Here is a 15,430-nt window from a genome sequence, read left to right as displayed (position 1 = left end):
GCCCGGTTTTTCAAAAGGTTTAATCCGGATAAAATTGATCCTGATTTAGTAATCCTGTTTTTGCGATCCGTGATCAAGTATTCCAGCTTACTTTTTGAGCCAGTTTTTCAAAGCAACATCGGATTGGATCAATCTGATCCGGATAGGAACTTTTCAGGATCACTAAATCTGGATTACCAGTGCTCAAACAGCATAGGACAACACAATGTAGAACTATAGATATGTAAAGAGTAGAATAGCCAGCGTGGGGCCAATATATCTTTATTTTTATTTGAAATGAAAACTAAGAAAATTTAATAACTCCTAAAATAATAATAATAATAAATAAGAAAAACAAGAAAAACAACACCCCGTCCTCTTCCAGCAGTCCGATCATCTGAGACCTACAACACTGTACAGGATATTTATGATAAGTTTTAAATATAGATGTAAATAAAAAAAAGACTGAATGTCAAAAACTCCACAATAAGTTCAGACTTCCTCAGCCTTTAGCCCCGTAGCCTTTAGGAGGCAGATCTCAGGTCATTGGCCTTGTTTGCTGCAGTTTGGTCAGAGTCAGTTGTTTCTCGGCCAGATGAAGCTGTGCTTCTGCCCTTTCAGTCTCTTTTTGCAATTGTTGAAAGAGATTTCAAAAATTACTGATCGCCATTCTTTGCATTTTTTTGCTATTCTGTAATCATTGCATGCATCACTAATAAATATTCTAAACACAAAAATATTTTCCATTGTGATGAATATAGATATCAATTAGTGACAGAATAAAATATCTTGTTTCTGGTCAGTTTTGACGGCTGTTTGGGGGATTATTTTATGAGGCCAAGCTATTTCTACTTTGCTGTAGGCCTCTACTGAAAGACTGAATACGTTAAAGCCAATAATCACTATAGCCTGACAGATGAACAAATAAAATGAAAACCTTATAAATAATAGTATATCTCGTAAGATACTGCATGATCCAAAAATAGTATTATTTAATACATGTTTTAAGTTTTCATTACATTTCAGGCATGAAATCCACACTAAATCCACCATTCTGATAGGATCAGTTTAATCCAGGTTTTTTGGATCAAAGTGATCCAGATCCTACGAAAAAGGTCTGAAAAACCCAAACTAAAGGTTTGATCCAGATCAAAACCAAGACTGGATTACGTGATCTAATCCGATTAGGTAATCCGTTTTTTTTTTTTAAAAAACCCATTTTCAAGATTTGATCCAATCCCTTATCCAAAATCCCAGTGGATTACTTTTGCAAAACCGGGCCCAGGAGTTTATATGATCCTGATGATCTGGGTGATCCGTTAGGTTTGTATACAGTCAGCAAATCTGTAATGTATTGAGCTCCTAGGCCACACACACGCTCTCACACTTTCTCACACACACACACACACACACACACACACACACACACACACACACACACACACACACACACTCACACACACACACACACACACACACACACACACACACACACACACACACACACACACACACACACACTCACACACACACATCACACACACACACACACACACACACACACACTTGTATTTGTGTACAGTTAGGTGTGTGTGTGTGTGTGTGTGTGTTCTGGGCTCTTCCCACATCCTGTGGCAGCAAGACTATTAAAAACACATCAACATGTCAGCTGTTCAGCAAACACACACCTTTCCTCTGCGCAGATGAGCACACACACCAGGAAACAGGACAGCAGAGCCGCCCGTCTGTGTGTGTCAGCGTGTGTGTGTCAGTGTGCGATTGTGTGTGTGTGTGATAAAATATTCCAGCATGTCTGACAGTTTGGAGTGTGTGTGTGTGCTGTTGTACCAGGGTGTGTAAGGTGGTGCAGTATCAGTGTGTGTGTGTGTGTGTGTTAGGCGTGTAGGGCGACTCCTGCTGAGCCACACAGAGCTTTATTCCTGTCACACCTCTCTTTCAGCACAGAAACTCTCCTACTGCCGGTCTCTCTCTCTCTCTCACACACACACACACACACACACAACAGTCGCTCACACACATTCTCAGAGTGTGTGTTCTCATCATACAGTCGTGTGAATAAAGTTAGCACACCCCATTGCATTTAGGTTTCACAGACACACACACAACTAGCAGAAATTTCCACAGTCTCTGGTCAATGACACACACACACACTCACACACACACACACACACACAACGCAACAATCTATTTGAAAATGTTCACTTCCTGTGGTGTTTGACACATCGCTGCTGCGTAACACATTCAGTAGAACAGCGCTCTCTGAGTCGCCTTATTAGACAGCACTGTAGAGACGTGCACTACACACTGCAGCGTACACAAACCCCTCCGTCCTCACGACACACAGCTCTCATACACAGCAGCAACACACAACAGTGACAGAGCCAAGCATGGGGGGGGCACTGATGGTTTGGGCTCAATATCATGGCGTTCCCGAGGCCCAATGCTGCTGCTAGATGGGCGCTGGGTCACTGCTAAAGACTACCCAACCATTCCAGAGCACCACGTGACCCATTGGGTCAAACACTGTATCCTGAAGGTGGTGGTAATGCAGCGATACACACAGCAGGACTCTAGACAGAGCGCTCTGATGAACATGACAGTGAAGTTGAACATCTCCCATGGCCTGCACAGTACCCAGATCTCAACATTATTGAGCACTTTGGGGTGTTTTGGAGGAGCAGGTCAGGAAAGCAGCCTCAGTAGTGACCTGAACACTATTCTGAAGAAGAACCGCTCAGAGACCCTCCGGACACTGTGCAGGACTCCTGTCTGTCAATCACTACACTGAGGAGGAGGAGCTACAGCAGACTGACCAATTAGAGCGCTCTAACACCAGGCCTTCAGTTTCACTGTACAACCCTGTATATATGAGTGTGTGTATTTGTGTGTGTGAGTATGTATATATGTGTGTGTGTGTGTGTGTGTCACCTTGATCTCTGTGTTCTGGTCCTCCTCCTCTTCCTCCTGCTCTTCTTCCTCCAGATCGCTGTCCTCATCATGTGTGTATTCTCGTTTGTCCTCATCATGTGTGTATTCTCGTTTGTCCTCATCATGTGTGTATTCTCGTTTGTCCTCATCATGTGTGTATTCTCGTTTGTCCTCATCATGTGTGTATTCTCGTTTGTCCTCATCATGTGTGTATTCTCGTTTGTCCTCATCATGTGTGTATTCTCGTTTGTCCTCATCATGTGTGTATTCTCGTTTGTCCTCATCATGTGTGTATTCTCGTTTGTGCTCCTCATGTGTGTGTTCTCGTTTGTCTTCCTCGTGTGTGTATTCCTGTTTGTGCTCCTCATTGGGGAAACACTCTCCCTCTCCGCCGCAGGACGGACTGTCGATCCCGCTGTCCCGGTTGGGGATCTTCCCGCTGGTCTCTCCGTCAGCCTCCGGCGGGACGTCCTGCTGCATGGGTGTGTGTTCGCTGCTCTCCTGTGTGTGTTTGCTGCACTGCACAGCGTCTGGCAGTCCTGAAATCTCTGCCGGTGTGCAGGAGAGTCTGTCTGAGAGCGAGAGCTGAGCGTCCGAATGAAGAATATCTGGAGAGTCCATCATGAGCCGCTGATGGAGAAACCTGAGGGGGAGAGCCACAATCAGAAGCAAAAACACACGTTTCTTACATCTGTGTGTGTGTGTGTGTGTGTGTGTGTGTGTGTGTGTGTGTGTGTGTGTTAATGGACTCCTGTTTGAGCCCTTTTACAAGATATCAGATCAGTGTTTGGTGTCTCCAAAATGTGTTTTCAGATCGTTCATTGTAGCCTGCTGACACCAGACATTTTAGGGTCAAAGTGAAGTGTAGCCTGTGCCTTTAAATGCAAATGAGCTGGTTCGGTTCCCGCCCACTGTTACATAAACAGCAGTCAGTGATAGAGACAGACATGGATGAAGCAGAGGTCCAGTTTGAGTCACGTCATGTTGCGTTGGGGCGTAAAATCACGGGGATTTGCATCCTATTTCAACATCAGGATGGTAAGTGCCCTTTAATATAAGCAGGTTTGACACTTCAGACTATTTTAAACTCAGCGTATGTGCAGCATCTGTAAGAACCAGAGCCAAAGCTGACCGTCTTCAACAACCCAGAGGCTGAAACTATCTAGTATACAGTATCTGTACTGAATTAAAGGTCTATTAGAAGGGATAATGTCACAGTGTTGTTACATGTTTGGCTGAACTGTGCCTGTAATAAGCAAAACGATGATGTTCAGATTTATTACAGCATATGATAGAACACGCAACAATCTGTTGTGTTTAAATTAGTTTTTATATTGAATTTTTTCAATATAGTTTTGGGCTAAGGACAGAACAGAAGTAAAGACAAATAACCTATATTCAAGTAAGAGCTGCACAATGTATGGTTTCAGCATCAATGTGTGCATCCGCAGTAGTCACAATGCAGTATATGCACAGATGGGATTATAGTTTTAGGGCTGGAGTGGGTGGATATCTGAATATATCTGAATATCTACTCTGTGCTAAGTTATTTATAGATATCCAGTTCTTTGTAACGGTGGTCACACAAAAATACAAATAAAATATGTACACCTATATAAGTGACCCAAACAGTGTTATATGTCTGAACACTAAAAAACACTAGCTATTCATGTGAGGTTCGAAAACGGGTTGGCGACATCGTAACGCAACGTGCTGACCACTGGACTACAATGGTGCTGTTATGATGCTGGAATAAAATAAGTATGGCACTCTCACCGTTTATTCTCCCCTTTTTGGATTTCTGATTAAGTATTACCAGATTTATTAATGTAGTGAATCATCTCATTTCTATTGAGCAGGTGTAATATTGATTAATATTAATTATTCAAATTCTTATTTTCACCAAGCTGCTGAATGACCTGCAGGCTGCATTTTGCTCATGGGGCTGTGAGAAAATAAATAAAAACAGCAGGGCTGAAATATTTCAGTTCTTTGCTAAGGTTTACGATTGTGTTTTACTCCCTGACCCAATGACAGCAATTTTTGGCTGGTCAGATTTTCTTGAGACTCTCAACAGAAATGTACGGTTATCCGTTCAGTATGGCATGATCATAGCTAAAAAAGTTATCCTTTGTTTTTGGAAAATAAATATTAGGCTTTTTTCTGATTGGCTTCTCGAACTCACCTCCAGTTTACATTTGGAAAGAATAAGATGTACCACCTCTGGGAACTCTGCGAAATTTTATGAAATGTGGGACCCAGTCTTTCTTTTTCTGCAACACCATAAAGACTAGGAGTGTCGTTTAATTTATGAAGATTTGTAAGTTGTTGTTTTTTTCTCTACATCCATTGCTGTCTTTGTGTAGGTCATATTTGTTGTGTATGTGGCCATTTTCTCTTGTTTCTTGCTTTATTTTACATTTTGCACAGATTATTTTCTCATGATGGGTTTGTCTGTCTGTTCTTTGTTTTTCTGTCTGCAAAAATTAGAATAAAAAAATATATATATATAAAAAGAGCAGAGCTGCGGCAAAATAATGAATAAAAGGAGTGAGGCTATGGTCACATAAATAAATAAAGAAAGAAAGAGCCACTGCTGAAAGTGCAAGCAGACTGAAAAAAGTTATTCAAAGATGATTCCTTGAATTTTTTTACGTTAAGTGGTTGTAAACTATTTAATTGTGTTGAATTTAAACAAACAAATTAAGTTAAACGTTATTCAATTTAGTTTGTTTGTTTAAATTCAACACAAATAAATTGTTTGCAACAGTTCTGCATGCAACACTTTTTTCAATGACACCGGCTCTGGCGGCCAAAAAATGGACCGGCCAACCGGGAATTCTCCCGGTCCTCCTGATTAGCCAATCCAGGCCTGAGTTTAATCATAATGGGGTTTTTAAGGAGACAGTTCACCCAAAAATTACTCACCACTTTCATTACACCCGTCACTTGTGCCAAACATTTAAGAGTTTTCCCCTTTTTTAAATGAACACAAAAGCAATAGAATTGAATAACTCCATAGTATTGAAACCAGTGAAGTGAACAGTGAGCACATGTTAATCTTTAAGTGATCTGCCCCTTTAAGGCCTGTGACCGTGTGAACATTTCAATATTCCAGAGTTTAAAGCATCCGGCCACAACTTTAATAAAGACTTTAATGAAGACTGTGCAGTGTTGATTATTCAACATGTGCACCTGAATAGTGAACACCTGAACACTATCATTCACTTTCACTATAGTTTATTTATCTATGTGTAATGAAGTTTACGGCCCTTTGGCCGCCGGGAAGAAGGAGGCGGAGAACCGACGGAGCTTTAAAATGATTTATTGATAATAATGACGGCAGCTCCTCACGGAGACTGCCATTTAAAATCAAAACAAACGGACGGCAGCTCCTCGCGGAGACTGCCGTCAAACTGAAAGCAAAAGTAAAATAACATGCCCGGGCCCGGTCCTCTCTCGGCTTCCTCTGCCATCGGTCCTCCTTTTATGGTCCAGAGCTCCTTCCGTGGGATCCGAGGCAGGTGCGCACCGCACGTGTATCCACTCACGCGGTGGCCTCACCCCGTTCCCACGGCTCTCGGCCACGCCCCCTCGCCACATACCCCCATCTCCCATCACAGGCCGGGGGCACCCCGTGGCTGTGCATACTCCGGGGGGGGGGGGTTTGGCGCCACAGCACCCGCGAGACCTATATGAGACGGGCCGAGAGAAAAGGAGATGGAAAAAAAAAGGAGGAAAGACAGAGTAGACCGAGAAAGGGGAGAGAGGAAAAAGGAAAAAAAAAAAAGGGGTTCGGTTCTCCAGACACGCTGCCACTCGGTCCTCCACCAGCTGAGAGATGCGACGACGTGCTGGGAGCCCTGTGGAGGAATCTATCCACCCGTCCGTCTTCTGGCGTCCGGCGGCGGTTCTCCTGGCTGGCTGGCGGCATTTCTGGTCTCCTGCTCCGCTCCCGCTTCGGTGGACGGATGCAGGCTCTGGCATCATGGCGGATCGCGGCGACTCCCCCGGGTTCTGTGGGATGGCTCCCTTCAGCTCTTTCCCTTCCGGTGGTGAGCCCCGCGTCCCCTGCTCCTCCCCATGCTGGGAGACGGCAGCAGGCAGATCCTTTCCTCGCCAGCCTCAGGCCGCCCCGGCACTCTGGGCAGACGAACGGGTTTCTCCCCCACTCGGGTTAACTCCCGAACACTCGCCCCCTCTCTCAGCGGCGAGGGCATCTGGACAACGCGTCCCTCCTTCTCCCGGGTTTCGGCACCACTGTAATGAAGTTTACGGCCCTTTGGCCGCCGGGAAGAAGGAGGCGGAGAACCGACGGAGCTTTAAAATGATTTATTGATAATAATGACGGCAGCTCCTCACGGAGACTGCCATTTAAAATCAAAACAAACGGACGGCAGCTCCTCGCGGAGACTGCCGTCAAACTGAAAGCAAAAGTAAAATAACATGCCCGGGCCCGGTCCTCTCTCGGCTTCCTCTGCCATCGGTCCTCCTTTTATGGTCCAGAGCTCCTTCCGTGGGATCCGAGGCAGGTGCGCACCGCACGTGTATCCACTCACGCGGTGGCCTCACCCCGTTCCCACGGCTCTCGGCCACGCCCCCTCGCCACACTATGCTTGGCATTTATTCGTTATATATTAATGGATAATCACTCCCCAACAATATCCCCCCAATCAATCCAAATAAACCTGTAAAATCATGTGGTGAAACTGTATTCACAGCGTAATGCACATCACAGAAATACTAAATACCGTAGTGTCAGATTTTTCCAATTCAACTATACAGATATCTCTTAAACTAATTTCCGTGACTTTTCCAAAACTTTTTTTCTGTTTTTCCAAAACTTTTCCAGACCTGGAAAACACCATGTCAAAACTCCATGACTTTTCCAGGTTTTCCATGACCAAATGAAACTTGGGTGTCGTTTTCAGAAATAATGAGTCAAAATTAAGTGAGCTGTAAGGTAGAAATGACACACTGCCCCTCTAAAACCCAACAGGGAAAACCAGCAACAATCAAGGCTGCATGGATATCTGCTGTCACGACTTTACAGTCAATAAATGTGATTATAATAGGAGTCAATGGGTCAAAAACAGCCCCAACATCACCAAAGCGGAGTCAATCTGAACAACGCACAAGGGTTAAACACAATTAATCTTTGTTAAATGCCATTTCTTGTGCCCAAACAGTTTAAATTCACTTAAAAACACATCCAAATAAAAATATTTCACACTATTATAAGCTATTCGATTAGGGGATGTTATAATAATATATTAACATGACACTGCAGATTATTGCAGACTCACACACTGCGATATCCATGCTGAACCCATATATCGAGACCACTATATACACATACATGAATATTGGACATACCCCACACACCCCTATATTGGAGTATAGTGTGTGTGTGTGTGTGTGTGTGTGTGTGTTTCTGCACTCACCGGGAGCAGTGGAGACTGCGGACGAGCCCAGCAGACAGGTCTCCGGCTCGGGCAGGCGCACGGGGAACAGGAACACCAGCTCCACACAGCAGGTGCACAGGCTTAGGAGGCACTGACACACACACAACACACAACACACAGCATCAGCATCAGCCCCCCATACTCAACACCCCGATCCTGAAGAAAACACACACACACACATACACACAGAGCTGAAGAAGATGGAAGATGGAGACACTGCAGCTTCCTGAACGAGAACAGGAAGTGGAGATGAGCGTGCGGAAAGTGCTGTGGTTACACAGCGACACACACACATATGAAGAGAGAGAGAATAGAGTGTAAAACATGGACATGCATGTGCGCACAAACTGTCTGAGATGAGAGCGAGTGTGTGAGGAGCTGATGGGAGGACATGCATGAAGAAATGAAGGACACATCAAGAAATAATAATGCAACGGATTAAAAGCGGCGCTGAATTCAGGAAGCAGAGCGTGTGCGCACTTCCTTCCTCTGTCTGTTGTGCAGAATAGCCACCATAATAACACACACACACACACACACACACACACACACACACACACACACACACACACACACACACACACACACACACACACACACCGGTGTTCTGACACTAACACCAGAGCTGTTGGGGTGATCAAATTATATCAGTGTTTGCTTTTAGATCTGCTGTTGAGATAAGTTAATAATACCGTGAGGTTTCTGTGCTTTGGGGCGTGGCCTCTCTGGGGTGTGGGCGGGGCATGTCCTGAGAGGGGGCGGAGTCTTCTTGATCTTCTGAGGCTGTTCTAGTGATCCACGGTACTGCAGAGATGCTGGAGACAAATCTTGAGGAGCAGAAAACACACAGTGTGAAAACGCTGTCATGCTGTCCCAACTCGATTCAAATCGCTTTTACAAATGTAGGTACACTGAACATAAACTGTTAAGTTGTCCGGCAATAACATTAAGAATTGTGTTGGTTTAACTCAAATTAAATAAGCAGCTTAAAGACGTGTCTCATATGGAGAATGAAGCCTCATGCAGTGCTCAGGTGTGAGTTTCTCTCAGTCTTCAACAGAGCGTGGGTCTCCTCAATCAGATCTGAGCTGTATTCTGTATTCTCAATTGGATTCGGATCAGGTGATTGGCTGGGCCATTCTACAGCTTGATTTTCTTTCTCTGAAAGTATCTGAGAGTCTCCTCGGCTGTGTTGTGGATCATCGTCCTGCTGAATGGTTTGATCTTCATCCTCCTGCTGATGTAGATGTTGGACTGAAGCAGCTGATCTTCATTGACACTGAGGAAGGGCAGAGGCTTGCTGAAGAACTACTGAGAGATTCAAACTGCTGTCTGGGCTTTCACTGCACAACTACTCCTCCCTTTCTTCATGTGTTCAATCTGTCGTTTCATTTTATTTCGCATGACTTCATTTGTAAACTCATTAGATTTGTTTTCTTTGTATATGTGGATTTCTTTTGTTGTATCAACATCTGGGGAAAATTTCAAGTCAAGAAAGATGTTTTCGGAGAAAAACGGTGAAGTTTTTGATGCTTATTTCCCCACTGTATACAGTTAAAGTCAGAATTATTCGCCCCCTTTGAATTCTTTTTTCTTTATTAAATATTTCCCAAATGATGTTTAACAGGAAATGTTCACAGTGTGTCTGATAATATTTGATCTTCTGGAGAAAGTCTTATTTGTTTTATTTCGGCTAGAATAAAAGCAGTTTTTAATTGTTTTAAAGCCATTTTAAGGACAATATTATTAGCCCCTTTAAGCTATATTTGTTTCCAATAGTCTACAGAACAAACCATCATTATACAATAACTTGCCTAATTACCATAACCTGCCTAATTAACCTTATTACCCTAGTGAAGCATTTAAATGTCACTTTAAGCTGTATAGAAGTGTCTTGAAGAATATCTAGTCTAATATTATGTGCTGTCATCATGGCAAAGAGAAATAAATATATAAATAAATAAATAAATCAGTTAAAATAAAGTTAAAATTATTAACACTATTATGGTTAGAGATGTGTTGGAGAAATCTGCTCTCCATTAAACAGAAATTGGGGGGAAAAATAAACAAAAGGGCTAATAATTCTGACCTCAGACCTGTATAGTAAATATACTAACAGATATTATTTTTCAAAATGAACATAAAATAGCTGATACTGGGTCGTTTTCGACATTCAAGGCCGTCTAAGCTATCTGAATTTTTTGCAAAAAAATCTACTTTCGTTATCTGTTCTCGTTAGGCATCCGTTAATTATTTCATATCTGTCTAAGTTTACAGTTACAGTTTTCACTTGCCTTGTTGAACTTTCAGAAACATGATGTCAACAACAGATTTACATAATGACACAACAGATATAGACGAGCTGATTGGACCAGTCTCTGCACGTACTGTCAGGGTTCTGCCACTTTGGTCTTGTAAATTCTTGTTTTGGTGGCAGAGCTCTGACACTACTCAAAGTCTGGTCCTGTGTCTTTCTCTGTGTGCGCGCGCCGTCGTGGGTGTACGCAGAGTGTGCGCGCTGCCACTTGATGTGGCCGCGCACGCTCTGCGTCCCTCAGACGCGTGCGCTCTTGTACTAGTGTTTGTGTTTGTTCTGTCAGCAGCGCGCTGCTTTATTCTCGGCGCCTCCGTCTAGTTGGTTTCAGTTTTGGTTGGCGCTGAGATGAAGCATGTGCGTTGCTTATATGTGAGCGCACGGTAAGGTGTTTATCTATCGTGTGCTCGTGTCTTGCGTCTCTTGTCAAAGCACGTGGCTCGGTGTTTACATTGTGGTCACGTGCTTTTGTCGTGTGCTTCAGTGTTGTGTTTGTTGTCATGAACATGCGGTTAATGAGTTCTCTCATTGGCTGCATGTTCTTGTTGTGTTATGTGAGCGCATGACTTGTATTGTCTCTCTGTGTCATGCGCTCTCCCGTCTATTGTCTTTTCCCACCCTCCTTGTTAACCCATTATTAGTTAATTGTGTTCACCTGTTTGTGTTAATTTTCTACAGTTTATATACCCCTCACTTTTGCTGTCCTGTGTCAGTTCGTCATCACATTTCGTCGTTTGAAGTCTAGTCCTGTTGTGTTTCCAGTCCTCATCCTTGCCAGTCTGCCCAGTCCTGTTTGTATGTGTATGTATTTGTTTTGTTAATGTTTTCCCCCTCGGGGTAGTTTATTTTGCATTTTATTTTATTTTTATTATTTAATAAAATCCCATTTCCCTGCATTTGAGTCCTCGCTCCTTTTTCCCCATTTCCCATCACCAACCCTGACAGTACGAACTGACCAAAAAGAGGACTCAGCGGAAATGGGACTATTTCTGCGCCCAGCTTGCTCCCAGCAAGAAGGACCCATCTACCAACCCCCAGCCAGAGGACTGTCTCACAGGCAGAACCATCGCCCCTTTGGCATCTACGCCGAAGATCTTCTTGAGGCAGTCCGGGGGCTTGGGTTCAGTGAGACCACCCTCATCCACATCTTTCTGGCTGGATTGGATGAGCCATTCGATTGGGAGGAGCTGGGTGATATCGGGACATGGACGTATTGGGAGGTGGTGGACTATTCCTGTCTGAGGATGGAGAGGGAGATCCTGGAGGGGGAATGGACCCCTCTCACCACCACCACCAGCACCATCTCCCAGTCCATGTCCTCCCCCCAAGGGTTAACCCGCACCCAAAAGCGGAGGCGGAAGAGAAAGGCCTCTTCTGCGAGGGTTGCTCCAGCCCCTGAGCGCCCTCCAGTGTCGGCTCCAGCCCCTGAGCGCCCTCCAGTGTCGGCTCCAGCCCCTGAGCGCCCTCCAGTGTCGGCTCCAGCCCCTGAGCGCCCTCCAGTGTCGGCTCCAGCCCCTGAGCGCCCTCCAGTGTCGGCTCCAGCCCCTGAGCGCCCTCCAGTGTCGGCTCCAGCCCCTGAGCGCCCTCCAGTGTCGGCTCCAGCCCCTGAGCGCCCTCCAGTGTCGGCTCCAGCCCCTGAGCGCCCTCCAGTGTCGGCTCCAGCCCCTGAGCGCCCTCCAGTGTCGGCTCCAGCCCCTGAGCGCCCTCCAGTGTCGGCTCCAGCCCCTGAGCGCCCTCCAGTGTCGGCTCCAGCCCCTGAGCGCCCTCCAGTGTCGGCTCCAGCCCCTGAGCGCCCTCCAGTGTCGGCTCCAGCCCCTGAGCGCCCTCCAGTGTCGGCTCCAGCCCCTGAGCGCCCTCCAGTGTCGGCTCCAGCCCCTGAGCGCCCTCCAGTGTCGGCTCCAGCCCCTGAGCGCCCTCCAGTGTCGGCTCCAGCCCCTGAGCGCCCTCCAGTGTCGGCTCCAGCCCCTGAGCGCCCTCCAGTGTCGGCTCCAGCCCCTGAGCGCCCTCCAGTGTCGGCTCCAGCCCCTGAGCGCCCTCCAGTGTCGGCTCCAGCCCCTGAGCGCCCTCCAGTGTCGGCTCCAGCCCCTGAGCGCCCTCCAGTGTCGGCTCCAGCCCCTGAGCGCCCTCCAGTGTCGGCTCCAGCCCCTGAGCGCCCTCCAGTGTCGGCTCCAGCCCCTGAGCGCCCTCCAGTGTCGGCTCCAGCCCCTGAGCACCGCTCAGTGCCGGTCCCAGTCCGGCTCCTTGCCCTGCCGGCACCACCCAGACGTCTTTCCCTGCCGGCCCCAGCCCGGCTCCTTGTCCTGCCGGCCCCACCCAGACGTCTTGCCCTGCCGGCCCCAGCCCGGCTCCTTGCCCTGCCGGCCCCAGCCCGGCTCCTTGCCCTGCCGGCCCCAGCCCGGCTCCTTGCCCTGCCGGCACCACCCAGACGTCTTGCCCTGCCGGCCCCAGCCCGGCTCCTAGCCCTGCCGGCACCACCCAGACGTCTAGCCCAGCCGGCCCCAGCCCGGCTCCTTGCCCTGCCGGCACCTACCAGACGTCTAGCCCTGCCGGCCCCAGCCCGGCTCCTTGCCCTGCCGGCACCACCCAGACGTCTTGCCCAGCCGGCCCCAGCCCGGCTCCTTGCCCTGCCGGCACCACCCAGACGTCTTTCCCTGCCGGCACCACCCAGACGTCTTTCCCTGCCGGCACCACCCAGACGTCTAGCCCTGCCGGCCCCAGCCCGGCTCCTTTCCCTGCCGGCACCTACCAGACGTTTAGCCCTGCCGGCCCCAGCCCTGCTTTTTGCCCTGCCGGCCCCAGCCCGGCTCCTTGCCCTGCCGGCACCACCCAGACGTCTTTCCCTGCCGGCACCACCCAGACGTCTAGCCCTGCCGTCCCCAGCCCGGCTCCTTTCCCTGCCGGCACCTACCAGACGTCTAGCCCTGCCGGTCCCAGCCCGGCTCCTTGCCCTGCCGGTCCCCCACAGACCTCTGGTCTTGTTTCCCCTCATAGACACTCCCTGGGTCGTCCCTCCTGCCCCTCCCTGGTGTTCCTTTCCTCCACCCTGGACGGACCCTCCGGCTCCACCCTGGTTCCCTGCTAGGGCTCTCGACCCGCTGGACCCACCCTGGACAGTTCCTCCGGTCCCACCCTGGACTGATCCTCCCTTGTCTTGCCCTCCCATCCCTCCCTTGTTTGTCGTTTTGGGTCTGGCTTGGCTTCCCTCCCTCCCCCCCTTCATGTCGTCTTGCCTGTTCACCTCCGTGTCTTGTGTCTGTTGATGTTGCCTGTTTTGTTGTCTTGTAGTGTTTCTTGTCTGTCTTGTACCTTGTTGGATGTTCCCTTTAGGGACGCCAGGTGGCGTCCCTTTTGGGGGGGGCTAGTGTCAGGGTTCTGCCACTTTGGTCTTGTAAATTCTTGTTTTGGTGGCAGAGCTCTGACACTACTCAAAGTCTGGTCCTGTGTCTTTCTCTGTGTGCGCGCGCCGTCGTGGGTGTACGCAGAGTGTGCGCGCTGCCACTTGATGTGGCCGCGCACGCTCTGCGTCCCTCAGACGCGTGCGCTCTTGTACTAGTGTTTGTGTTTGTTCTGTCAGCAGCGCGCTGCTTTATTCTCGGCGCCTCCGTCTAGTTGGTTTCAGTTTTGGTTGGCGCTGAGATGAAGCATGTGCGTTGCTTATATGTGAGCGCACGGTAAGGTGTTTATCTATCGTGTGCTCGTGTCTTGCGTCTCTTGTCAAAGCACGTGGCTCGGTGTTTACATTGTGGTCACGTGCTTTTGTCGTGTGCTTCAGTGTTGTGTTTGTTGTCATGAACATGCGGTTAATGAGTTCTCTCATTGGCTGCATGTTCTTGTTGTGTTATGTGAGCGCATGACTTGTATTGTCTCTCTGTGTCATGCGCTCTCCCGTCTATTGTCTTTTCCCACCCTCCTTGTTAACCCATTATTAGTTAATTGTGTTCACCTGTTTGTGTTAATTTTCTACAGTTTATATACCCCTCACTTTTGCTGTCCTGTGTCAGTTCGTCATCACATTTCGTCGTTTGAAGTCTAGTCCTGTTGTGTTTCCAGTCCTCATCCTTGCCAGTCTGCCCAGTCCTGTTTGTATGTGTATGTATTTGTTTTGTTAATGTTTTCCCCCTCGGGGTAGTTTATTTTGCATTTTATTTTATTTTTATTATTTAATAAAATCCCATTTCCCTGCATTTGAGTCCTCGCTCCTTTTTCCCCATTTCCCATCACCAACCCTGACACGTACACTGCATAATAACACTACACTGCTGACACTGGGGGTGCAGTGTGTATCACAGTTTTTGGATCACGGTGTGTGTGTGTGTGTTTGTCTGCATGTTTTCCCTGTGTTGGTGTGGGTTTCTTCCAGGTGCTCCACAGCAGAATGAACTATTCCAGCATATGTTTTACATATGATGCCGGCTGCAACCCACTACTGGGAAACACCCATACACACTCATTCACACACACACACACACACTCATACACTACAGCCAATTTAGTTGATCAGTTTCCCTATAGCACATGTGTTTAGACTGAAACCGGAGCACCCGGAGGAAACCCACGCCAACACAGGAACATGCAAACTCCACACAGAAACACCAACTGACCCAGCCGAGGCTCAAACCAGAGACCTTCTTGTTGTGAGGCCACAGTGCTAACCACTGAGCCACCGTGATGCCCTGATACTATTTCAATATAACCATTTTGTTTAAATATAATGTGAATAAAT

The 15,430-nt window shown here is 47.6% G+C and overlaps 1 protein-coding gene across 13 annotated transcripts in view; it reads right to left on the bottom strand.

Annotated features, from left to right (window-relative positions):
* Nucleotides 1-15,430, bottom strand: part of fgd (faciogenital dysplasia) — a 44,593-nt gene that overhangs the window by 13,700 nt on the left and 15,463 nt on the right. For 7 of the 13 annotated variants that reach the window (XM_073909787.1, XM_073909788.1, NM_131556.2 and 4 more), the window contains 4 exon segments: nt 9,086-9,220; nt 8,373-8,484; nt 3,243-3,571; nt 2,929-3,080 (listed from right to left, as the gene is read on the bottom strand). In XM_073909787.1, coding sequence (XP_073765888.1) covers nt 2,929-3,080; nt 3,243-3,571; nt 8,373-8,484; nt 9,086-9,220 — 728 coding nt within the window. 13 annotated transcript variants of the gene reach the window in all.

This window comes from Danio rerio, chromosome 8 (assembly GCF_049306965.1).
Source record: "Danio rerio strain Tuebingen ecotype United States chromosome 8, GRCz12tu, whole genome shotgun sequence".
In the NCBI taxonomy this organism is placed as follows: Eukaryota; Metazoa; Chordata; class Actinopteri; order Cypriniformes; family Danionidae; genus Danio; species Danio rerio.
The sequence above is the reverse complement of the archived record's forward strand: the minus strand, read 5'-3'. Positions and strand labels throughout refer to the sequence as shown.